At 38.8% G+C, this 24,577-nt stretch overlaps 2 protein-coding genes across 5 annotated transcripts in view; one reads left to right on the forward strand and one right to left on the reverse strand.

The window, feature by feature from the left end:
• Nucleotides 1–20,196, forward strand: part of GPR89A (G protein-coupled receptor 89A) — a 46,029-nt gene extending 25,833 nt beyond the window's left edge. For all 4 annotated transcript variants that reach the window (XM_063697846.1, XM_063697782.1, XM_063697834.1 and 1 more), the window contains 5 exons: nt 10,231–10,340; nt 12,549–12,635; nt 13,538–13,630; nt 19,359–19,424; nt 19,568–20,196. In XM_063697846.1, coding sequence (XP_063553916.1) covers nt 10,231–10,304 — 74 coding nt within the window. In that variant the 3' untranslated portion in view covers nt 10,305–10,340; nt 12,549–12,635; nt 13,538–13,630; nt 19,359–19,424; nt 19,568–20,196. The remainder of the gene's footprint in view (nt 1–10,230; nt 10,341–12,548; nt 12,636–13,537; nt 13,631–19,358; nt 19,425–19,567) is intronic.
• Nucleotides 20,197–20,711: 515 nt separating this feature from the next.
• The window catches only part of PDZK1 (PDZ domain containing 1), a 36,826-nt gene continuing 32,960 nt past the window's right edge, over nt 20,712–24,577 (reverse strand). Inside the window, exons 7-9 of the mRNA XM_055356920.2 lie at nt 23,376–23,600; nt 22,449–22,739; nt 20,712–21,207 (exon numbers count right to left, since the gene is read on the reverse strand). Of these exons, the coding sequence (XP_055212895.2) occupies nt 21,154–21,207; nt 22,449–22,739; nt 23,376–23,600 (570 nt within the window). The 3' untranslated portion in view covers nt 20,712–21,153. The remainder of the gene's footprint in view (nt 21,208–22,448; nt 22,740–23,375; nt 23,601–24,577) is intronic.

Consider the following 24,577-nt stretch of genomic DNA (forward strand, 5'->3'; position numbering starts at 1 on the left):
CTTTAGGTAGTATGGATGTTTTAACAATACTAATGTTCAATGAACATTCCAAAAATGAAATCAAGAGAACCATCCCACTTAAAATAGCTACAAGAAAAAATACTTAGGGATAAATTTGACCAAGGGGGAAGAAAGACCTGGACACTGAAAACTATACAACATTAATAGAAGAAATTGAAGACGACACAAATAAATGGAAAGATATCCCATGCTCATGGACTGGTGTATAACTTTTGTATTCAAAGAATGGAATATTGTCTATTGTGATTTTTTTTTTTTTTAAGACGGAGTCTCACTCTGTTGCCCAGGCTGGAGTGCAGTGACGTGATTTCAGCTCACTGCAGCCTCCACCTCCCAGGTTCAAGCAATTCTCCTGTCTCAGCCTCCCGAGTATCTGGGATTATAGGTGCGCACCACCACACCCAGCTTATTTTTGTATTTTTGGTAGAGACGGGGTTTCACCATGTTGGACCAGGCTGGTCTCAAACTCTTGACCTCAAGTGATCTGCCCACCTTGGCCTCCCAAAGTGCTGGGATTACAGGCGTGAGCCACCATGCCCAGCCTTATTGTCCTGAATTTTTTTAAGTCTATTTTCCTTAATTTTTCACAATCTTTTACATATCTGACTTAGATCTCAACTTCCTTCATTCCAACTACTTAAAATCATTTAAGTCCTCTATATCATCTTTGTTATTTAAAAAGTACTTTTAAAATGTGTATTTTCAAGGTGGGATTTCATAGAAATCTATATCACAGTGTATAAAAGCATAGGCTCTGAAATCAGACTGTGTATGAATTTGAATCCTTGATCTACAACTTAATGGTGTGACCTTGAACTAGTTACTTTATGTCTTTGTGCCTCATTTGTAAAATAGAGGTAATAATAATGAGTTAAGACTTAGAAAAACAAGTTAGAGCCCTTAGAACAATGACCCACATATAGCTAAGGACAACTACTGAAATTATTAATAGTCTCTACAGTACAATCATTTGCTTTTCATGCTTTGCCTTCATTTATTCATTCATAGATTCATTCACTTAATAATTTTAGAAAACCTAGTTTACGCCAGGCACTGTACTAGATGCTAGGGATAGAATGATGAACAAGATAATCATTTCTTACCTTCATGAAGCTTATTAGTCTACTCTCTTTATTAAAGTTATTATTACCCATAAGTAAATGGTAACAGGTTTGAATTGCATGAGTATTTTCACATTTCATATTTCCTCCTTCAACACTTTTTTATAGTAAGACCCATAGTCAAGTTAAAGAAGCCTTAATGTAAGAGATAACATTAGACATAAAGGCCAGGTGCAGTGGCTCACGCCTGTAATCCAAGCACTTTGGGAGGCCGAGTCGGGCAGATCACAAGGTCAGGAGATCAAGACCATCCTGGCTAATACGGCGAAACCCCATCTCTACTAAAGATACAAAAAAGTAGCCGGGCGTGGTGGTGGGCGCCTGTAGTCCCAGCTACTCGGGAGGTTGAGGCAGGAGAATGGTGTGAACCCAGGAGGCGGAGCTTGCGGTAAGCCCAGATGGCGCCACTGCACTCCAGCCTGGGTGATGGAGTGAGACTCCGTCTCAAAAAAGGGAAAAAAAAAGAATGATAAAGAAGGCTCAGGTTCACTGACTAATTATTTGTCTCTATTTCTGCATGTCTTTACTAGGCTATTGAAGGTAGACACGTGTATAATTTATTTTATTTACATTTATTGTTTATTTTACATGAGTGTATATAAATGCAGATTTTAAAAAATAGAGCAAGATTATTCAAAAGTGAAAGATTTATATAAACAATACTATTTTGATTCCCAAGGCTATTCTCTTTCTCTCTGTATTTCTTTTATTCATACAAAGAAATGAATATATAAAAGTGAAGTCATGACCGGGTACTCATGCCTGTAACCCTAACGCTTTGAGAGGCTGAGGTCATGAGTTCAAGACCAGCCTGGCCAACATGGCAAAACCCCATCTCTAGTAAAAATACAAAAATTATCTGGGCATAGTGGTGCATGCCTGTAATCCCAGCTACTTGGGAGGCTGAGGCAAGAAAATCGCTTGAACCCGGGAGGCAGAGGTTGCACTGAGCCGAGATTACACCACTGCACTCCAGCCTGGGGGCAGAACGAGACTCTGTCTCAAAAAAAAAAAAAGTGAAGTCATGACCCATGTCAAGTGTGGATACATACTTTTAAGCCATTTCATACTAGTAGTGCTAAGGAATTGACTCTGATCTATACATACTATAGCCCATTTCCCCTATAATGCATTGTCTGGTCAGGATCAGGAATGGTTTGTGGTCTGACAGTAAGTTTTATTAATTTGAGTGGCTCACAGAAGAATCAGCCTCCCAACATGACCCCGTTACCACAGTCCTTTACCCAGTGGAACTAACAGAGCAGATAGACAGCAAACATGACAACACTGGGGCCCTTGGGATTCATATAATGCCCTTGCCATTTACCACAATATAGAAAAACTGTTTTTGTTGTTTACAAGTGGTTTTACAAAATAAAATTTTTTTTAATAAAAAAGAAAAACTGTTTTTGCAAACATTCATAGTTGGGGAGGAGTAGTGACCAGAAAACCATCTTTCACCTTAACAGTAGAGGGCCATAGTGAGATGACATACAAGAAAAGTAACATTTGTTATGTACAAAAAAGTTAGTGGTTTAAAATGGGAGGAGGAAAGAGGCATACGTCTTCCTGTTTGGAACAGTGAGGGAAAAAATGTTAACCTCTACCTTGAATTAGTTTTCTAGGACCTCTTTGAAATTTTCTAGAGATAGGAGGAAGAAATATATTCACTAGTGAAATTTCAGCAACAGCCACAGCCATTCTCAATAGAGGAAACTTCCAGAAATGACAGTGGAAAGAATTTAAGCAATTCTTTCTACAGAAAATCATAAAAACTGGAAAAAATATTAAAAGCAAGTATTTGAAGTTACTGGAAAATGAGCAGAGGCAGGTAGAAATTTGAGAAGAGCATCAGGTAACTTGCAAGTTGATAGCTTTCTTGCCTGGAAGTGCCCCTTAGCCACCACCCACCCTCCCAGCACCCACTCAAGTGTACAGATTGGTAAGAGTTTAAATCAGCTGAGTAACTGAACATTTAAAGGGGAAATTTTGGAAATGAGGGAAATGCAGAAGGACTAATATCCAAAATCTCAGTATAAACCCTTCCCAAATCTCTGTGTCATCATTAAATAATGTATTTCCACGGTAAACACCAAAGAGCCTGAGAAAAATAGGCAGAAACTGGAAGAGAGTCTATCCTTGATATACTGAACTGCTTCTTGGTGCGATTTGCAAGGTTGCTGTGCCTTTGATTGAGTGCATTTTCTGAGCTATGTGCAGGTTGAACACACAGTTTGGATGACAGAAAGTGAAAGCTTTTCTGGCTTGAGGTGTCAGAGGGTAGATCTCAGGACTGGCAAAGCAATTGAAAATTTAGGAGAGATCCCTAGAAGCAAAAGATCCACAGAGAGGATAAGCCCTAAAATATGACTATAGAATTTGTCCAGACTACCACTACCCTACACAAGCTCAAGCTCAGCGGAGAATATCAGGGAGTTAGGCTAAAAAGGAGAAGCTAGAAACCAAGAAACTGAGCAGAAACATTAGCTGCTGCAGGTATGACAGATTTCACAGTTTAAGTAAATTAACTGCTTACTAGTACCAAAAAAATTAACAATTCTCAGAAAAACAAAACAGATTCCAAAGTCACTACAACATATTACCTTCAACCAAAACTTGCTAGACATGTAAAGAAACAAGACGATGTGACCAATGTTCAAGATAAAAAGCAGCCAATAGATACTAACTCCAAGTGGATCCAGATTACACATTTAACAAAGACTTGAAAGTAACCATTACAAATATATTCAAAAAAGTGAAGGAAAGCATGATACAATTGAAAAGAGAGAATCCCAACAAAGAAATGGAAACTTTTAAAAAAACAACAAAATAGAAATCCAAAGACTGAAAACTACAGTAACAGAAATAAAAATTTTACTAGGTGGGCTTAACAGGAGAATTGAGATGACAGAAGAATCAGATCCATAAAAATTCAGGCTGGGCATGGTGGCTCACACCTGTAATCCCAGCACTTTGGGAGGCCGAGGTGGTTGGACACCTGAGATCAGGAGTTAGAGACCAGCCTGGCCAACATAGTGAAACCCTGTCTCTACCAAAAATACAAAACTTAGCTGGCCATGCTTGCATGTGCCTGTAGTGCCAGCTACTTGGGAAGCTGAGGTAGGAGAATCACTTGAACCCAGGAGGCAAGGTTGTAGTGAGCTGAGATCATGCCACTGCACTCCAGCTTGGGTGACAGAGCGAGACTGTCTCAAAACATAAAATAAAAATAAAAATTGAGATAGATTAATAGAAATTATTTAATCTGAAGAATAGATAAAAGATTGAAGAAAAATGGCCAGGTAATCCCAGCACTTTGGGAGGCCAAGACAGGCCTCCCACTTGAGGCCTGGCCAACATGGTGAAACCCCGTCTCTACCAAAAATACAAAAAAAATTAGCTGGGCATGGTGGTGGGAACCTGTAGTCCCAGCTACTCAGGAGGTGGAGGCAGGAGAATGGCTTGAACCTGGGAGGCGGAAGTTGCAGTGAGCTGCAGTCACGCCTCTGCACCCCACCCCAGGTGACAGAGCGAGACTCTGTCTCAAAAAGAAGAAAAAAATAGTAAATATTTTTTTAAAAAAAGATTGAAGAAAACTCAACAAAAGTCTCAGTAGGAGACAATATCAAGCAGTCCAACATTCTTGTGATTGGAGTTCTGAAGAAAAGGAAAGGGGCAGAAAAAGCATTGAAAGAAATACCAGCCCAAAACATAAGAAAACTACACCTATGTGTATATATAGTGAAACTGCTAAAAGGCAAAAGTAAAGAGAAAATCTTGAAAGCAACAAGGGGAAAATGATACATACAGGGCAACAATGGGAAAAAAAAAGTAATGATTATTCAACAACATTGTAGAATACCAAATGAACATACAAAAATCAGTTGTAGCCAGGAGCAGTGGTGAATGCGCTTGACCAGCTACTCAAGAGGCTAAAGCGAGAGGATTGTTTGAGCCCAGGAGTTTGAGTGCAGCCTGAGAGCAACGTAACAAGACCCCATCTTGAAAATCCAATTTTTTTAAATCAATTGTCTTTCTATAAGCTAGCAATGGACATATGAACATCAAATGTTTAAATACACTACTTACAATCACTCACAAAATGAAATACTTACATAGAAGTCTAACAAAACATGTATATAGGACATTTTTGCTGAAAATTATAAAACTAATGAAAAAAATCAAATAAGATATAAATAAACCATGTTAATAGATTGGAAGACTTGAATAGTAATGATGTTAATTCTCCCCAAATTGGTATACAAATTTAATGTTATTCATTTCAAAATCCCAGCAAGATTTATTTGTAGATATACACAAAATTATTCTAAAATTTGTACAGAAAGGCAAAATAACTAGAATAGTTAATACAATTTTTAAAAAGAACAGTATGAGAGGAATTCCTCTACCTGATCTTTAAACATATTATATAGCTACAGTAATCAAGACTGTGGTACTGGTAGACATAGATCACTGGAACAGAAAAGAGAACCCAGAAATACTGACACATGGCCAGGCATGGTGGCTCATGTCTGTAATCCCAGCACTTTGGGAGGCTGAGGCAGGTAGATCACCTGAGGTCAGGAGTTTGAGACCATCCTGACCAATATGGCGAAACCCCGTCTCTACTAAAAATACAAAAATTAGCTGGACATGGTTTCATGCGCCTGTAGTCCCAGCTACTTGGGAGTTTGAGACAGAAGAATTGCTTGAATCCAGGAGGCAGAGGTTGCAGTGAGCTGAGATTGCTCCCCTGCCCTCCAGCCTGGGTGACAGAGCAAAACTGTCTCAAAAAAAAAAAAAAAAAGAAAGAAAGAAAAGAAAAGAAATACTGACACAAATACACCCAGCTAATTTTTGACAAAGATGCCAAAGCAGTTCAGTGGAGGAAAGATAACCTTTCACCAAATGGTGCTAGAGCAATTAGGCGTCCATAGGTTTAAAAAATGAATCTAAATCTAAGTCTTACACCTTATATAAAATTAAAACACGCCGGGCGCGGTGGCTCATGCCTGTAATCCCAGCACTTTGGGAAGCCAAGGCGGACGGATCACTTAAGGTCAGGAGTTCAAGACTAGACCGGCGAACATAGTGAAACCCCGTCTCTACTAAAAATACAAAAAATTAGTCCGGTGTGGTGGCGGGCACCTGTAATCCCAGCTACTGGGGAGGCTGAGGCAGGAGAATTGCTGAACCCAGGAGGTGGAGGTTGCAGTGAGCCGAGATCCGCCATTGCCCTCCAGCCTGGGCAACAGAGCGAGACTCCGTCTCAAAAAAACAAATTAAAACAGATAATAGACTAAAATGTAAAACGATAAAACTTTCAGAAAAAAAAAAAAGAATCTTTGGAATCAAGGGCTACACAAAAAGTTCTTTACTTGATACCAAAAATAAAATCCATGAAAGGAAAAATGGATAAATTGGGCTCCATCAAAATTTAACACTTTCGCTCTGTAAAAGACTGTTAAGGCCCGGTGCGGTGGCTCACGCCTGTAATCCCAGCACTTTGGGAGGCCAGGGTGGGTGGATCACAAGGTCAGGAGTTCATGACCAGCCTGGCCAAGATGGTGAAACCCCGTCTCTACTAAAAATACAATAATTAGCCAGGCGTGGTGGCGGGCACCTGTAATCCCAACTACTCAGGAGGCTGAGGCAGGAAAATGGCTTGAACCTGGGAGGCGGAGGTTGCAGTGAGCCAAGATGGAGCCACTGTACTCTAGCCTGGGTGACAGAGCAAGACTCCTTCTTAAAAAAAAAAAAAAAAAAATACTGTTAAGAGGATGAAAAGATAAGCTACCCACTGGGAGAAAATATTTGCAAGCCACTTATTTGAGAAAGCACTAGTATCTAGAATAAAAAACATTCAAAGCTTACATTTAAAAAAATGCAGTTAGAAAATAAGCAAAAATGATGAACATTTTATTGTAGAGGATATACAAATGGCACATAACCACATGAAAAGGTGTTCAACATTGTTAGCCATTATGGACATGCCATTAAAACTACATCGAGATAATCACTACACACCTATCAGAATAGCTAAAATAAAAATTAGTGACAACACCAAATACTAATAAGAATGCAGAGCAACTGGATCACTCATACGTTGCTGGCATCCATGTAGAATGGTATAGTCCCTCTGGAACACAGTTTAGCTCTTTCTTTAAAAGCTAAACATGCCGTTACCACACCCCAACAATTGCACTCCTGGGCATTTATCCAGAGAAATGAAGATTTATATTCACACAAAAAACTTTTTTGTGTGAATGTTTATAGCAGCTTTATTCATAGTAGCCACAAAACTGGAAATAAATGAGATATCCTTCAATGGGTGAGTGGTTAAACAAACTGTGGTACATTCATGCCATGGAATACTACTTAGCAGGAAAAATGAACAAGCTATTGATACACACAACAACCTGGATGAATCTCTAGAAAATTACGCTGAGTGAAAAAGAATCCCCAAAGAATATATACCATATGATTCTAGTTATATATACATTTTTGAAATGATAAAATTACAGAAATGGAGAACAGATTTGTGGTTGCCGGAATTAAGGAATTGGAGGTGGGAGGGAGGTAAGCTGTACAGGTGCACCCTGAAAGATCCTTGTAGTGATGGAAATGTCCTGTATTGTGACTCTATCAATGTCAGTATCCTGGTTGTACTAGAGTTTTGCAAGATATTTCAGTTGAGGAAATCTGGGTAAAGGGTACATGGAATCTGTATTTTTTCTCAAAACTACATTATCAATCTACAATTATTTCAAAAAGTTTAACTAAAATAAAGTAATGGCTGACTTCCTACTAGAAACAACAGAGACCAGAAAATAGTTGACTGACATTTAAACCTCAGTAGACATTTTTTAGCTTCTTCTGTTGTACACTACTACCAAACCTCAGCCAAGTGCATATGTTTTTCCATATTAGGAACTTTTAAATGACATTGGGCTAATAACAAATAGATAATTCCTTGTAAGCTACCCTTGTTATAAAGAGACAATAGTGATGATGATAGTAAAGAAAAGTTGAAGATGAAGGTGATCTAATTCTATAGTACCTCATATGGTTGGGTGGTTTTTTGATTCCTATTCACGCTTCGGAAGGTTTAATATTGTTACCTTCTTAAATATATGATCATTTCTTTTTCATCTACAACTTATTTGATAAGAGCAAAATTGGTTTAGAATTAATAGATTTTTGATACAATTGAAAGTAAAAGCGAATTGTTTAAAACAAGGCCATGCTTGTCTATGTGCCTCTAACTTTCACTTCTAGTGATTACACTTCTTTGCCTATTATGAGACCACAGCACAGTGTCAATCACCTTTACATATTCAATCGATTCCACTCCACAGCCAGTCATTAGTGTTTGTTGTAGACACTGAAAATAAGGACAATAGAAATGAGCTCTGTGCTTCCTCTCTCACAACTGCTTCCTTTAATCCTGCATGTTAAGCTGAAATGAACTATTAAATGAGTGGAATAGAACCCTTGCCTTCTTTGTGTATGTGTTCTAGCTTTTTCAACTATGAAAATATAAAAACCTAGAATTACTAAGCCTTAATCTTACAAGTCAGAATCTCCCTAGGTCTGAGCCTCTTCTTGGTTGTTTATTACATCTTCCCAAAATGGTGAGTGATAGTAGATGTGTAGTTAGAAGAAAGGCAGAAAGAGCTAAAAGAGCTGTGTTTCATTCACTCAGTATCCAGGCAAAGGTCATTTTCAAAAGGAAACAGTTAAGTCAACATGGCTGACATTCTTTCTTGTTAATATCATTTTAGCCAATGGCTCAAAAAATTTCACCCATAGAAATATCATTTGATCTTTGGTACCATTGGTACTATTTGTATTAGTCCCAGGCATAAATACCAATGCTGTTGCTTGCTCTTCACCATTTTTATCTTTTGCCTCCCAAAAATATCCACCTTGAGTTACATTTTTCTTTGGTCCTGCTACTCTATTTTTATTAGACTCATCCTAGTTCATTTTATGCCTGTAGGCCTTGGCCCATTAAACCCTTTAAATCAATTATGTACAAATGATCTTTTATTTTGATCCTCACTAGGACCCTGTTAATACCTTTGTGGTGAGCTGGGACATGCCAGCAGCTACCACTGTACTAGTCGGTCCTCCGCAGACTGACAGGACCAGGAGTGGTAGGTTTCCTGTTGATTTATTCACCTGTAGGACAGATTACAGAAGGTGAGGGTATTGGACTTAGAGACTGATATTTTAGAAGGGGACAGGTTTATGCAATTTTGCTATTTTTTTTTTCCTTTTGTCTGCCTTTGAAAAAGAAGGAAGAAAACATGTATTGCGTTCTGAACTCTATATTTGGTCCTTTAGTTAGGTATATTAGCTGGGTTTTTTTGTTTGTTTGTTTTTGTTTTGTTTTTGAGATGGAGTCTCACTCTGTCACCTGGGCTGGCGTGCAGTGGCGTGATCTCAGCTCACTGCAACCTCTGCCTCCTAGGTTCAAGCGATTCTCCTGCCTCAACCTCCCAAGTAGCTGGGATTACAGACATGGGTCACCACGCCCAGCTAATTTTTGTATTTTTAGTAGAGATGGGGTTTCACCATGTTGCCCATGCTGGTCTTGAACTCCCAACCTCAGGTAATCCACCTGCCTCGGCCTCCCAAAGTGCTGGGATTACAGGAGTGAGCCACCACACCCAGCCAGGTATGTTAGCTGTTTTATTTTGTCTTTAAATGGTAACTGTAGTAATTAAACTATGTATAGCGCCTTTTAGTTGACAACATGAATTCATATGTATTATTTCATTTATCTTCACAACCATCCAGAGATGAGGAGATGAAAACTCTAAGACCTCCCAGCTTCCAAATAGCAGAGCCAGTCCTCAAATTTATTGCCTAGCCCAAATTCTGTGCTTCTTGACCCAGGCCACATTGCTTCCACATAGTTTCCCTTCAGTTGTAAGCAGTAGAAAAGTAGGACTCCAGAATCAGTATCCTTACATAAAGAGCTCAGTACATGAGAGGCAGTTGTGAGACTGGAAAATGGATGGGACTAGACTGTGAGGGTCCATGCTTGCTTGCTGAGGCTTTATATTTTCTTTCATTTCAGGATGGCAATGGCACGGAGAACAATGTTCCAGAAGGGGGAAGTGCATAACAAACCATCAGGTTTCTGGGGAATGATAAAAAGTGTTACCACTTCAGCATCAGGAAGTGAAAGTATCCTTTGTCCCTCTGCTTGATTCTTTTTCTCAACTCTGGACCAAGAGCAAAAGAAAAAAAGTAGTGTTGGGATAGTCCCTTCTAAGGTACCTGACTACATCAGAGTCCAAACTCCTAAGAGCTAGGCTTAGGAAATACCATGTGTACAGTCATCTTTCCAGCACCTGCACAATATCATAAAATCATTGTCTTTGAGCTGAAGCGGTCCTAAAAAGTCAGCCTTTCCATTTTACAGATGAGAAAATAGACCCAGAGGGGTTAAGTCACACAGTGGTTTGTGGCAAAGCTAGAAACATAACTGTGGTCTCCTCTTCATAGTTCTTTCCACTACACTATTACATTTCTCAACTCTGAAAAGCCACCATAAAGCATAATGGCTACCTAAAATAAATGGCCCATTTCTAAAGTAATTAGTATTCCTAAACAAATTTTAAGTAGCTCTGCTTCTCCAGTGACATTTTGGTTTAAAGAATCAAGGGGAGGCTGGGCGCAGTGGCTCATCCCTGTAATCCCAGCACTTTGCAAGGCCGAGGTGGGCAGATCACTTGAACCCAGGAGTTCAAGACAAGCCTCGGCAACATGACAAAACCTCATCTCTACAAAAAATACAAAAATTAGCCAGGCCCAGTGGCATGTGCCTGTAATCCCAACTACTCAGGAAGCTGAGGTGGGAGGATTGTTTGAACTTGGGAGGCTGAGGTAGGAGTGAGCCCAGATCACACCACTGCACTCCTGCCTAGGCAACAGAGCTAGACCCCCTGTCTCAAAATAAAAAAGAAAGGATAAAGGAGATTTGATTAATAGATTAATAAATTGTTCTTTCCTGATTGGTTATGATGTTGAACTACTTCCCAAATTATGTAACCAAATTTCTGTGTGGCTCTGGCGCTATTAGGTCAAAACTTTGGGGAACTAAGCATGAGATAGCATACTCCTGTTTCCTTCTCTGTCCCAGGGAAATACAAATTCCCTTTTGCCTCAATTAGAGAAGGATGTCTATTCTTGCTACAAATTATGATTTATGTCCTGGTGTCAAATGAAGATAAGAATAAGATCAAAGAAAGGCAAGATGATTGTGGAAGAGAAAGAAAAAGGATTAATTTAGATTTATTTAACCAAGAAACATTTATTTCGTATCTCCTATTTCCAGGCTGAGTGCTAAGAAATAAAATGATGAGTAGAGTATAGCCTTTCTCCTCAAGGAGCTTACCCTCTAATCATGGGAGAGACAGACATGTAACTAGTTAAACCATATTGTTTGGTGGCTTGAACCATGCCAGTAGTAGCCACTATTAAGGAAGGAACTGAAGGGCACTTACTGATTTGGGTAATAGTGGGAAAAATCAGAGAGGAGGGAGGATTTAGATTGAAGTATGTGCTTCTATTTTAGAAGGGGCTATATTTACTATGTTTGTTACTTAAAAGTTCATAAAAGCCAATAATACGGGTTTGAGCTGTGTTAGTGATGAGCTAACAAACATGTCAGGATTATTTAACCTCCCTGAGCCCCTGTTCTCTAAATGGGAGAATAATAACTCTACCTGATTGAGTTCTTGGAAAATAACATAGTGTAATGGAAAGAGCAGGCTTTGGAGGAAAAGAGGATTTGACTTTGCATCTCTATCAATTAATTGTGTGACTTTGAGCAAGTTATTTAACTCTCTGAGCTTCACTTTCCTTATGTGCAAAATGGATAACACCATGGCATAAGACAATCCCATGAAGATAAGATATAAAAGAAGATAATGTTTGAAAAGAAATAAGGTAATGTCTGTAAATCCTAGCCTATATTAGAACACAGTAAAGTATTAGTTCCCTTTTCTAACATTATATTCAGATAATGTAGGAGAAAGCTATGCTTTATTATAGTTATTATTATGTAACTATTTACAATCTTGAACATTACATTTGACTTAATCTAACTAGATAAATCAAAAAACAAATGAAACCATCTGTTTGAGCTGCTTAAGAGAAACTGAGTGGTAATTATTTGGTGGCGATGCTCTTGATGGAGAAGCTTTTACACACCTGCGTCAGAGGTTGGGAAAGTTGCTCTGAAGTAGCGCTGCTGGCTATGAAACAGGAAATTGAGAATATAGGCAACTCCGGGAATCCACTGTAGGAAAAACCAAAAGTATATGCTTTCTCGTTGGCATTTCTTGAAATTCCTATGTGATTAAAACCTTGATGCCCATTCTGTGCCAGATCTTACTCATTCAACAGGAAGTGGATGCTTTGGAAGAATTAAGCAGGCAGCTTTTTCTGGAAACAGCTGATCTATATGCTACCAAGGTACAGAGCAAGGAAACTGAAGTGTGGTTTTTACCTATATTATTAAAGAGAGAACAAGACTAAATGGCTTTTTAGATTTCTCTGTGGCCAAGCAAGAGATACCTCACAGCTTCTATATCAGCCATGAAGCATTAGGGATAAGGGATCTTCACTCTTCATGAAATTGCTCCTGTCACTAGCAAAATCCTTAATGGAACACTCTCAAAAGTAGCAATTGGTGGGATAGTCGGAAGAGGCTTTTCAACATTTAGGAAGGTGGCACGTACCACCTCCTACTAACCTGGGATAAAGATGGTAGCTACTTTTATTCCTTTATAAGTTAGTAATATTATAAGAGCAGTAGACATCTATCTGCCATGGATGGCCTAGCCCTATTTTAAAGGATCCAGATCAATAAGTGTCGAAACTGTAAGAAGTAACTTTCTTATGTACACCTAAAATAGAATATAATTTAAATGTGCAAAATCTGTTAGTGAAGATTGCAAACTTTTAATTCTTTTTGAGGATAACTTTACAGGAGTAACCTTATAGGATAGAGGTTAACACAGGCTTTGGAAACAGATAAACCTGAGCCTACTCACCAGCTGTGTGACTTAGAGCAAGTTATCGAACCTCTCAAAGCCTCAATTTTCTCATCTGTAAAATTAAGATAATAGAACGTATCTCATAAGACTTGTTATGAAGATTAAGTGGATAATGCATGTAAGATGTTTATCCCAGTCTCTAGCTAAAAGCAAGCATTCAGTAAATGCTGGCCACAACTACTGTTATTAGTTTAATATTATTACAATGTATGGTTTTTTGACTTAGCCTGAACAGTGATTCATAGAGGGAAGAATACATGTGTTGAATATAAATTTATATTTTGCTGAAAACTATGTTTTGTGTTTGTTTTCCCCTAGGAGAGAATAGAATACTCCAAAACCTTCAAGGGGAAATATTTTAATTTTCTTGGTTACTTTTTCTCTATTTACTGTGTTTGGAAATTTTTCATGGTAAGTATGTTATTTTTAATTATCAGAGTTTTGATGTTTTTTCCTGGTAGTGGCAGGGAGATAAGAGTGGATTTGACTGATATATTGAACTAAATTACAAATGTGATTGCATCAACAGAGATCATGATCTTCCACATCTCTGGGCTTCATTCGTTATCCTCTCTCCTTTTTAGATTACATAGATAAGGAAGGTTGCATTTTTCTTCTGTCAGAAATTGTTAATAAGGCCTTAGTTTATGAAATATCTAAATTGAGGTCGGGCATGGTGGCTCATGCCTATAATCCCAGCACTTTCGGAGCCCAAGGCAGGCATATCACCTGAGGTCAGGAGTTCGAGAACAGCCTGGCCAACATGGTGAAACCCCATCTCTACTAAAAATACAAAAATTAGCTGGGTGTGGTGGTGGGCCGCCTGTAATCCCAGCTACTCAGGAGGCTGAGGCAGGAGAATCGCTTGAACCCGAGAGGCGGATGTTGCAGTGAGCTAAGATCATGCCACTGCACTCCAGCCTGGGGAGAGGGTGAGACTCCATCTCTCTCTCTCTCTCTCTCTCCTCTCTCTCTCTCTCTCTCTCTCTATATATATATATATATATATATATATAGAATGTGAACATTTCTTATTTTGCATTCTGCTTTCTGTGTTACCCATGAGTACATAACTGTATATATAACTTCAACTTCTACCTTCAGCTCAGAAGTTACTTGTCCTTTTTAATAATGTGTATACCTAAAAAATTAAGTTCACAATAAATTCTAAAATGTATTTCCATAGATAAATTCATTTGCTGTACATATAGCTCTAATTCTTTTGTGGTTTTCTCATAATATTTTTTATGTACAGTATTTGTCTTTACCTCTGACTCAGGTATTAATGGATTTCAATGTGATTACAGAAAAGGCTGATTTGACTTCCGAGTTTGATGACTTTCCTACTGGGTTTGTGTTTGTGCAAAGAGGAGCTTTGTCAGCTTGTTAGTTAATTTTGATCAATGTAGATGAATGAGGATTTTCATTATATGAAGGATCTAGTGTTACAATAAATTGAAGTCAATAATACTCAGATGACATTTTAAAATCTGGATTCATTCAGTGGGAGATAATGAATGAAGATAGTATGTTCAGTTAGCAAAGCTACTAAAAGGTATTTTCCTAAGATGCAGCCTTTAGGGAAGCATGTCTTTTTTTTTTTTTTAGATGGAGTCTCACTCTGTCACCCAAGCTGTAGTGCAGTGGTGCGATCTCAGCTCACTGCAACCTCTGCCTCCTGGGCTCAAGCAGTTCTCCTGCCTCAGCCTCCCGAGTAGCTGGGATTACAAGCACGCACCACCACGCCCAGCTAGCTTTTTTGTATTTCAGTAGACATGGGCTTTCACCATGTTGCCCAAGGTGGTTTCGAACTCCTGAGCTCAGGCAATCTGCCCGTCTCAGCCTCCCAAAGTGCTGGGACTACAGGCGTGAGCCATCACACCCGGCCTAGGGAAGCATGTCTTTTTTTTTTTTTTTTTTTGTGAAGACGGAGTCTCTCTCTGTCTCCCAGGCTGGAGTGCAGTGGCATGATCTCGGCTCACTGCAACCCCTCCGCCTTCCAGATTCAAGTGATTCCCCTGCCTTCAGCTCCCAAGTAGCTGGGACTACAGGTGTGTGCCACAACGCGCGGCTAATTTTTTGTATTTTTAGTAGAGACAGGGTTTCACCATCTTGTCCAGGATGGTCTTGATCTCCTGACCTCATGATCCACCTGCCTCAGCCTCCCAAAGTGCTGGGATTACAGGTGTGAGCCACTGCACCCAGCCAGCATGTCATTTTTTAACAGGTTTATTGGGGTATAACTGATATGTAAACCGAACATATATTTATGTACAACTGGGTACATTTTGACATACATATATACCTATGCAACAACCATCACCATGGTCAAGACAGAGAACACATCCATCCATCACTGCCATGAGATTCCTGAGATTCCTGGTGTCCCTTTGTAATGCCTCTCTCCCACACCTCTAGTCCCCAGACGACTGCCAATCTGCTTTCTCTCATTATATATTAGTTTGTATTTTCTAGAATGTTATGTAAGTAGAATCCTACAGTATGTATCCTTTTTCTGTCTGGCTTATTTTACTCGGCATGATTATTTTACATGTTATCCATGTTATGATTTGTATCAGTAGTTTATTCTTTTGTATTGCTGAGTAGTGTTTCCGTGGTTTGGACGTGCCACAATTTTGTTTGTCCATTCATCTGATGATGAATATTTGGTTGTTTCCAGTTGGGGGATATTACAGATAAAGTTGCTGTGAACACTTGTGTACAATTTTGTGTATAGACGTGTGCTGTCTTTCTCTTGAGTAGGCACTTAGGAGTGGAATGTCTGGATCATATGGCAGATGTAATGTTTAACTTTTGAAGAAACAGCCAACTCTTTTCCAAAAAAATTGTATCATTTACATTTCCACCTGCACTGTGTATGAGTTTCAGTTGTTCACATCCTCACCAACACTCTATATGGCCAGTGTTGCTAATATTAGACATTCTAATAGATATGAGGTGATATTGCATTGTGGTTTTAATTTATATTTTCTTAATGTCTAATGATATTGAGCATCTTTTCATGTGCTTTTTTTCCCACCCATTTTTTTTTTTTTTGATGAATTATCTGTTCAAATCTTTTGCCAATTTTTTTTTAAATTTTAAGTTCTGAGGTACATGTGCAGGATGTGCAAGTTTGTTACGTATGTAAGTATGTGCCATGGTGATTTGCTGCATCTATCAACCCATCACCTAGGTATTAAGCCCAGCATCCATTAGCTATTTTCCCTGATGCTCTCCCTCCCCCTCCCCACCTTCGACAGGTCCCAGTTTGTGTTGTTCCCTCCCTGTGTCTGTGTGTTCACATTGTTCAGTTCCCACTTATAAGTGAGAACATGTGATATTTGGTTTTCTGTTCCTGTGTTAGTTTGATGAGGATGATGGCTTCCAGCTCCATCCATGTCCCTGCGAAGGACATGATCTCATTCCTTTTTATGGCAGTATAGTATTCCATGGTGTATATGTACCACATTTTCTTTATCCGGTCTATCATTGATGGGCATTTGGGTTGATTCTATGTCTTTGCTATTGTGAATAGTGCTGCAGTGGATGTACATGTGTATGTATCTTTATAATGGAATGATTTATATTCCTTTGGGTATATACCTAGTAATAGGATTGCTGGGTCAAATGGTATTTCTGGTGCTAGATCTTTGAGGAATCACCACACTGTCTTCCACAATGATTGAGTTAATGTACATTCCCACCAACAGTGTAAAAGCGTTCCTATTTCTCTGTAGCCTCGCCAGCATCTGTTTCTTGACTTTTTAATAATTGCCATTCTGACTGGTGTGAGATGGTAGCTCATTGTGGTTTTGATTTGCATTTCTCTAATGATCAGTGATACTGAGCTTGAGCTTTTTTTCATATGTTTGTTGGCCACATAAATGTCTTCTTTTGAGAATTGTCTGTTCATGTCCTTCGCTTACTTTTTAATGGGGTTGTTTGATTTTTTTCTTGTAAATTTGTTTAAGTTCCTTGTAGATTCTGGATATTAGGCCTTTGTCAGATGGATAGATTGCAAAAATTTTCTCCCATTCTGTTGGTTGTCTGTTCACCCTGATGATAGTTTCTTTAGCTGTGCAGAAGCTCTTTAGTTTAATTAGATCCCATTTGTCAATTTTTGCTTTTGTGGCAATTGCTTTTGACATTTTTGTCATGAAACCTTTGCCTATGCCATGTCCTGAATGGTATTGCCTAGATTTTCTTCTAGGTTTTTTATAGTTTGGGGTTTTACATTTAAGTCTTTAATCCATCTTGAGTTAATTTTTGTATAAGGTGTAAAGAAGGGTTCCAGTTTCAGTTTTCTGCATATGGCTAGCCAGTTTTCCCAGCACCATTTATTAAATAGGGAATCCTTTCCCCATTGCTTGTTTTTGTCAGCTTTGTCAAAGATCAGATGGCTGTAGATGTGCAGTCTTATTTCTGAGTTCTCTATTCTGTTCCATTGGTCTGTGTGTCTGTTTTTGTACCAGTACCATGCTGTTTTGGTCACTGCAACCTTGTAGTATAGTTTGAAGTCAGGTAGCGTGATGCCTCCAGCTTTGCTCTTTTGGCTTAGGATTGACTTGGCAATGCGGGGTTTTTTTGGTTCCTTATGAACTTTAAAGTAGTTTTTTCCAATTCTGTGAAGAAAGTCATTGGTAGATTTATGGGGATGGCATTGAATCTATAAATTACCTTGGTCAGTATGGCCATTTTCATGATATTGATTCTTCCTATCCATGAGCATGGAATGTTCTTCCATGTGTTTGTTTCCTCTTTTATTTTGTTGAGCAGTGGTTTGTAGTTCTCCTTGAAGAGGTCCTTCACATCCCTTGTAAATTGGATTCCTAGGTATTTTATTCTCTGAAGAAATTGTGAATGGGTGTTCACTCATGATTTGGCTCTCTGTTTGTCTGTTATTGGTGTATAAGACTGCTTGTGATTTTTGCACATTGATTTTGTATCCTGAGACTTTGCTGAAGTTGCTTATCAGATTTTGGGCTGAGACAATGGGGTTTTCTATATATACAGTCATGTCTTCTGCAAACAGGGACAATTTGACTTCCTCTTTTCCTGATTGAATACCCTTTATTTCTTTCTCCTGCCTGATTGCCCTGGCCAGAACTTCCAACACTATGTTGAATAAGAGTGGTGAGAGAGGGCATCCCTGTCTTGTGCCAGTTTTCAAAGGGAATGCTTCCAGTTTTTGCCCATTCAGTATGATATTGGCTGTGGGTTTGTCATAAATAGCTCTTATGATTTCGAGATACGTCCCATCAATACCTAATTTATTGAGTTTTTAGCATGAAGGGCTGTTGAATTTTGTCAAAGGCCTTTTCTGCATCTATTGAGATAACCATGTGGTTTTTGTCTTTGGTTCTGTTTATATGCAGGATTATGTTTATTGATTTGCAAATGTTGAACCAGCCTTGCATCCCAGGGATGAAGCCCACTTGATCATGGCAGATAAGCTTTTTGATGTGCCGCTGGATTCAGTTTGCCAGTATTTTATTGAGGATTTTTGCATCGATGTTCATCAGGGTCTAAAATTCTCTTTTTTTGTTGTGTCTCTGCCAGGTTTTGGTATCAGGATGATACCCTAACTCATTTTATGAGGCCAGCATCATCCTGATACCAAAGCCTGAATTCAACTATTTTCTAATCAACGTAGGAAGACTTCACGGAGGTGGAAAGTGAGTCCTCTCTGGTAGGAAAGGTAGGGATTTAAAAATCCAGGAGCTTTTGAATGAAAGAGAAGTGGCTGGGACAGGAAGAGATCTGCAGGCTTCTAGCACAGTTTTAGAAAGAGCGTGGGAACCTACTAACAATTACAACTGCTTGGAGTGGGCTGGAGTGATCTAACTTAATGTTTTATAGTGATGTTAAGTCATATGTATCACATAGTTTCTGAAGTTTGATAGCAATAGGAATCCTTTCATATGTTATGTAATTAAATTACCCCCAGGGGGAAAGTATAACTTTTTCAGCAGTCTATTTTAAGTCTCTTCTTTATAGTCTTAATCATATGAATTGTTCTATACAGGATTGTGGCATGGAAGAGACACTTTTAATCAAATGTTAACCATATTTCTTACTGTTCGTGACACAGGAATCTAACAGTACTGCATAAATTTATCTCTCTCTTTCTTGACAGTTCTTTTATGCCATCTCTAGCAGTAAGTCCTCCAATGTCATTGTCCTGCTATTAGCACAGATAATGGTAAGTTTAATTAGTTACCTTTATGTTTACAGCTGTAAAATATCAGAAATGTGCTTGATACTTTTAAGAATTTTAATAATTTCCTTTGTCCTGTTCCTCACTACATTCAGAGTCACTTCTGGATTAATTCATTTGACTTACAGGGCATGTACTTTGTCTCCTCTGTGCTGCTGATCCAAATGAGTATGCCTTTAGAATACCGCACCATAATCACTGAAGTCCTTGGAGAACTGCAGTTCAACTTCTATCACCGTTGGTTTGATGTGATCTTCCTGGTCAGCGCTCTCTCTAGCATACTCTTCCTCTATTTGGCTCACAAACAGGCACCAGAGAAGCAAATGGCACCTTGAACTTAAGCCTACTACAGACTGTTAGAGGCCAGTGGTTTCAAAATTTAGATATAAGATGGGGGAAAAATGGAACCAGGGCCTGACATTTTGTAAACAAACAAAATGCTATGGTAGCATTTTTCACCTTCATAGCATACTCCTTCCCCCTCAGGTGATACTATGACCATGAGTAGCATCAGCCAGAACATGAGAGGGAGAACTAACTCAAGACAATACTCAGCAGAGAGCATCCCGTGTGGATATGAGGCTGGTGTAGAGGCGGAGAGGAGCCAAGAAACTAAAGGTGAAAAATACACTGGAACTCTGGGGCAAGAGATGTCTATGGTAGCTGAGCCAAACACATAGGATTTCCGTTTTAAGGTTCACATGGAAAAGGTTATAGCTTTGCCTTGAGATTGACTCATTAAAATCAGAGACTGTAACACTTTTGCCTTACGTTCATTTTATCAAGCATAGCTTGGTATTTATTATGCTTGTGTGATCTAACATGAGTTAGCATCCCACACCTCCTCATCTGATCCTGCCCCATTAAAATAAACAAGAGGTTATCTGTTCTTTTCCGGGAAAGGGGTGGTATGCACCTGAAATAGATTTTACCAAAAGAGAGATTTCAGGTATGTCATTTTTTCTTGATTTCCTGTGAACTTAGTATTATACCCTACTTTCAATTCGGTAGTGATGTTTCCTTTTTTTTTCTATCTGCCCCTCACACTGTGGGGTGAAACCATGAATAACTTAACTGGGGGAATAAGTCACTTGTGAAAGGGAAATGTTGAAAAATTTTTAGAACACTCAGACATGCAATTTAAGAAATTTCTGAATTTTATTACTAAGGTCTTATTCTGTACTTTATTGTGTTTTGGGTTTCTAGAGGCAAATGAAGGTTAAAGCATAAAAAGTGAATCCAAAACAAAAGCACTATCAAGCATACTCAAAAGGCATTTGTTAATGGTATTTATTCTAGCAACCACAACATTGTTACAAAAGCACAATTTTAATAGGCTTATCTGCTAAGATGCTTTTATAAGCAGCTGTCACCTATACAGAGTTATGAATCATCTTTGGTGCTCAAGGAACCTGTAGAAGTAAGAGACATCATCATACAGAGAAATGTAGTTAAGTTGAAGCTTGGAAAAGATCACATGAAAAAAATCTAGCTCTTGCCTTATCTCTTCCTAAGTTAAGCATAAATTAGCCGTCTGCAATAGCCGCCTGTAAGACAAGTGATAACAGAAGACAATCACACATGGTGAATGGTTTCCAATGGAGTTTTTCTTCTAAAGAGACAGTAAACAGGTCGCAACTCATTCCTTGAGAAAGGATTCCTATTAAATACCCAGAAACAGCTATCAAATAGCCAAAGCTATTACTTGTTTTCATCACATCTCTGTATCTTCAGAATTGGAAGAAGAATGTGAGGCTGTACTGTGGGCCTGTGTATAAGAAAACAAAGAATTTACAAATGGTAGAGTAATGAAAGAGGGATGATCTATTCTAGAGTTGCATGACTTAAGTCGGGGAGTAGAGTCACTCACTAGAATTTCTTTCTTTCACAGCATGCAGTTGACAGCAATTGTGTAGAGCTGATAAATCAAGTAAAAAGTTTATCGGTATTGTAATGGGAACCCCCAGAAGAGCCTGAATCAGATGATCTAGGTATGACTAGAAGTCAGGTGACCTGAATTCTACACTTGATTGTTTTCAACTTGCTGTTTGACACATTAACAAATTCCTTAATGTCTGTATATATTTCTTTTTTATAAGACTAGGATATTGACTTCCTAAAGAGAAATTACGGAATTTTTAAATGACAACTAATACAACTAATAGTATTTATTAAGCATTCCTGAATACAAATCAGTGGGCATTGTGTGTGTTCATTAAACTGAGTTTATTAAAATGAATATTCCACCCATTAGCAGAATTAATATAATGGAAAGAAGAACAACATTGAATTAAACTTTTTTAGAGTCTCGGCTTTGCTATAAATTTCCTTTATGAACTTGGATAAGTCAGTTTACTTTTGGACCTCAAGTTCATCTATGAAAAATTGGGCAAAAATATAAAACTGAGACTTACCAAGAAATTTAATCCAAATATATAGAGAATAATATAGAGAATGCTTAATCTTTCCTAGTAATAAAACTGGAATACCTGTCAATTGTTTTAAACAGTATTGTCTTTAACCATCACCACTTACATGCTCACTATGAGCCAGCCACTATTCAAAGCACTTTAATATAGTTAATCTTAGTTAACATGATCCTGATAACAATCCTACAAATTATTCCTGTTTTATGGGTGGGAAAACTGAGGAACAGAACAAATAAATCCATTTCCCCACAGCTGACAAATGACAGAACCAGAATTCATATCTGGATCATCCGATTCAGGCTCTTTTGGGGGTTCCCATTACAATACTGATAAACTTTTTACTTCTTGATTTATTAGCTCTAGACAGTTGCTGTCAGCTGCATGCTATGAAAGTAAGAAATTTGTTGTTCTTATACTGCCTCCTGTCCTCTACAATAACTTGATTTGTTAGTTATCTTTACATTGTCATTTTCTAGTTTTAAAAAAAATCTGTGGCAAACATAGACATTAAATATACTCATAGGGACTGTACCCAGACTCTAGTAAATTAGATCACGAAAAGAAATAGGCCCCCACTCACCCGTTCTTTTCCCATGTGTGAGTCATGCTTTGACTCCACCACTATTCCTTCTTTAGAATCTGGAGGGGTGTCAAGTGGATCAGCCAGGGAGGAAACAATAGGGATTTTCTTAGCTTGGAAATAATCATAGGCCTTCTTTCCACAGACTAGAAGTGTGACATTCTTCCCACTGCTCTGGATTCTATCCACCACCTTCTCATAGGGTTCATCTAGCACATTCACCCCATTCACTTCAATGATGACATCCTCATCCTCTAGCCCAGCCAAGTCAGCAGGACCGCCCTTCTGTACCTGTGAACGGAAGTTCTGAGTTATCAATTTCAAACAGAGAAGGGGACATCAGACTAGCTCTCCTTAAGAGGATAGATGAGGAGCTCAAGAATTTATTTTTAATCATGTTATTATTTCTCCTTGAGGTATAGAAGTTGAGAAAGGTGTTCTAATGCTTTTATATTTATGAAGGCTATAACTTCCATATTCACATGATTAGTGGTATTATAAATAGTGGTTCAGCATCATATGTCTTCTGGGATGAAGGGGGATAAATAGGTCCCCCTTCTTCACTCCCAACTTGAAAGCTATAGGGATTCTTATCAGTCCCTACAGGGTAAGGGGCATTATGCCAAATGCACAGAAGCAAACAAATATGACTGCCAATCAGGGTTGATAGTGACTGTCAACTAGAGTTCAGTCAACTCACACTGTTTGGAACAGATGTTTGGGAAACAAACAAACATGAGCTTATGATGTACTGGTAGCTAACCTAAAGGGTGTGGGACCATGACAACATTTATCTGAACCCAAGTGAGACCCCTCAGTGTGTGCCTTCAATGGAACCTCTCTACTAAGCCATCAATGGGTGGGAAAAGCTGAGACTATACTAATTGTGGCTGTGTTTGTTGGGCTGCTGGAACCAGATTACCATACCTCTTTGATGAATGAGCCTGGCAGACCCCGAATCGCATTTAAGTGAAAGCCATAGCCATTTTCACCTTTAGCCAGCCTGCAGAGTTTAGGCTTATGATCTACTTCCTCTGTAGTATCTGGTGGACTTGAGACTTCCAGAGAAGTGGGAGTAGGAGCTGGAGCCTCCTTGACAGAGCCATTGGGCAGTTCTTGACTTTGATAGTAGAGAAATGGAGAAAAATGAGCCTTTTGAAAAATAAAGGGAAAAAACATTAACTTAGTTGTAACCATGAGTAAGTTATACTTTGTTAAATGTGCTGATTTTTAAGGTATCATACATATTCCACTCTTCTTCTGGATGTGTCTGATTGTAGGCTGTAAAATTCCTCTACTACCCCAACCAGGAAAGGTATAAAAGAAGACTGTGCTTCGTTATGGAGTAATATGTGTATACATGTACACAAATGCACACATGAACATAAAAGCAGTATAGGATGCGGTACAAGGATCCCAAAAGAAGTCTAAAAAATTGCTAGTTTCTTTTGAGTTCATGATAGTGAGCAAGTCACTGAACAAGCTATACATAATCTCCCTGTTGGGAAATGACATATCTGACTGACTAGCCGGTACCTCATGCAGAGTACATTCTTCAGGCTTTTCCTTTCGGTAAGATGGTCTTCAGAGCTCTTTAAACACATTAGAAAAAGTAAAACACAAGACACTTGTGATAGTTAATTTTAGATGCCAACTTGACTGGATTAAGGAATACCTAGAAGCCCAGTAAAGCATTATTTTGGTGTGTGTCTGTGAAGGTGGTTCCAGAGGGGATTAGCATGCGAGTCTGAGTGAACTACAGAAAAGGCAAAGGTGTCAGTCTGTCTGTTAGAGCTGGGATACACTCTTCCTCTCCTGTGCTTGGACATCAGAATTCCTGGTTCTCCAGCCTTTGGACTCTAAGATCTACAGCCGCAGCCCCCCCAGATTCTCAGGCCAAATGCACAGAAGCAAACAAGTAGGACTGCCAATCAGGGGTGATGCCAGTAATGTGGCTCGGTCAGATTTGGACGGATCCACACTACTGGCATCCCAGGGTCTCAAGCTTGAAGACAGCCTGTCGTGGGGCTTCTCAGCCTCCATAATCACACAAGCCAATTCTCCTAATTAATCTCCTCTCATACCTGTATCTATATCCTACTAGATCTGTCTCTCTGGAGAATGTTAAT

This window comes from Gorilla gorilla, chromosome 1 (genome assembly GCF_029281585.2).
Source record: "Gorilla gorilla gorilla isolate KB3781 chromosome 1, NHGRI_mGorGor1-v2.1_pri, whole genome shotgun sequence".
Taxonomy (NCBI): Eukaryota; Metazoa; Chordata; class Mammalia; order Primates; family Hominidae; genus Gorilla; species Gorilla gorilla.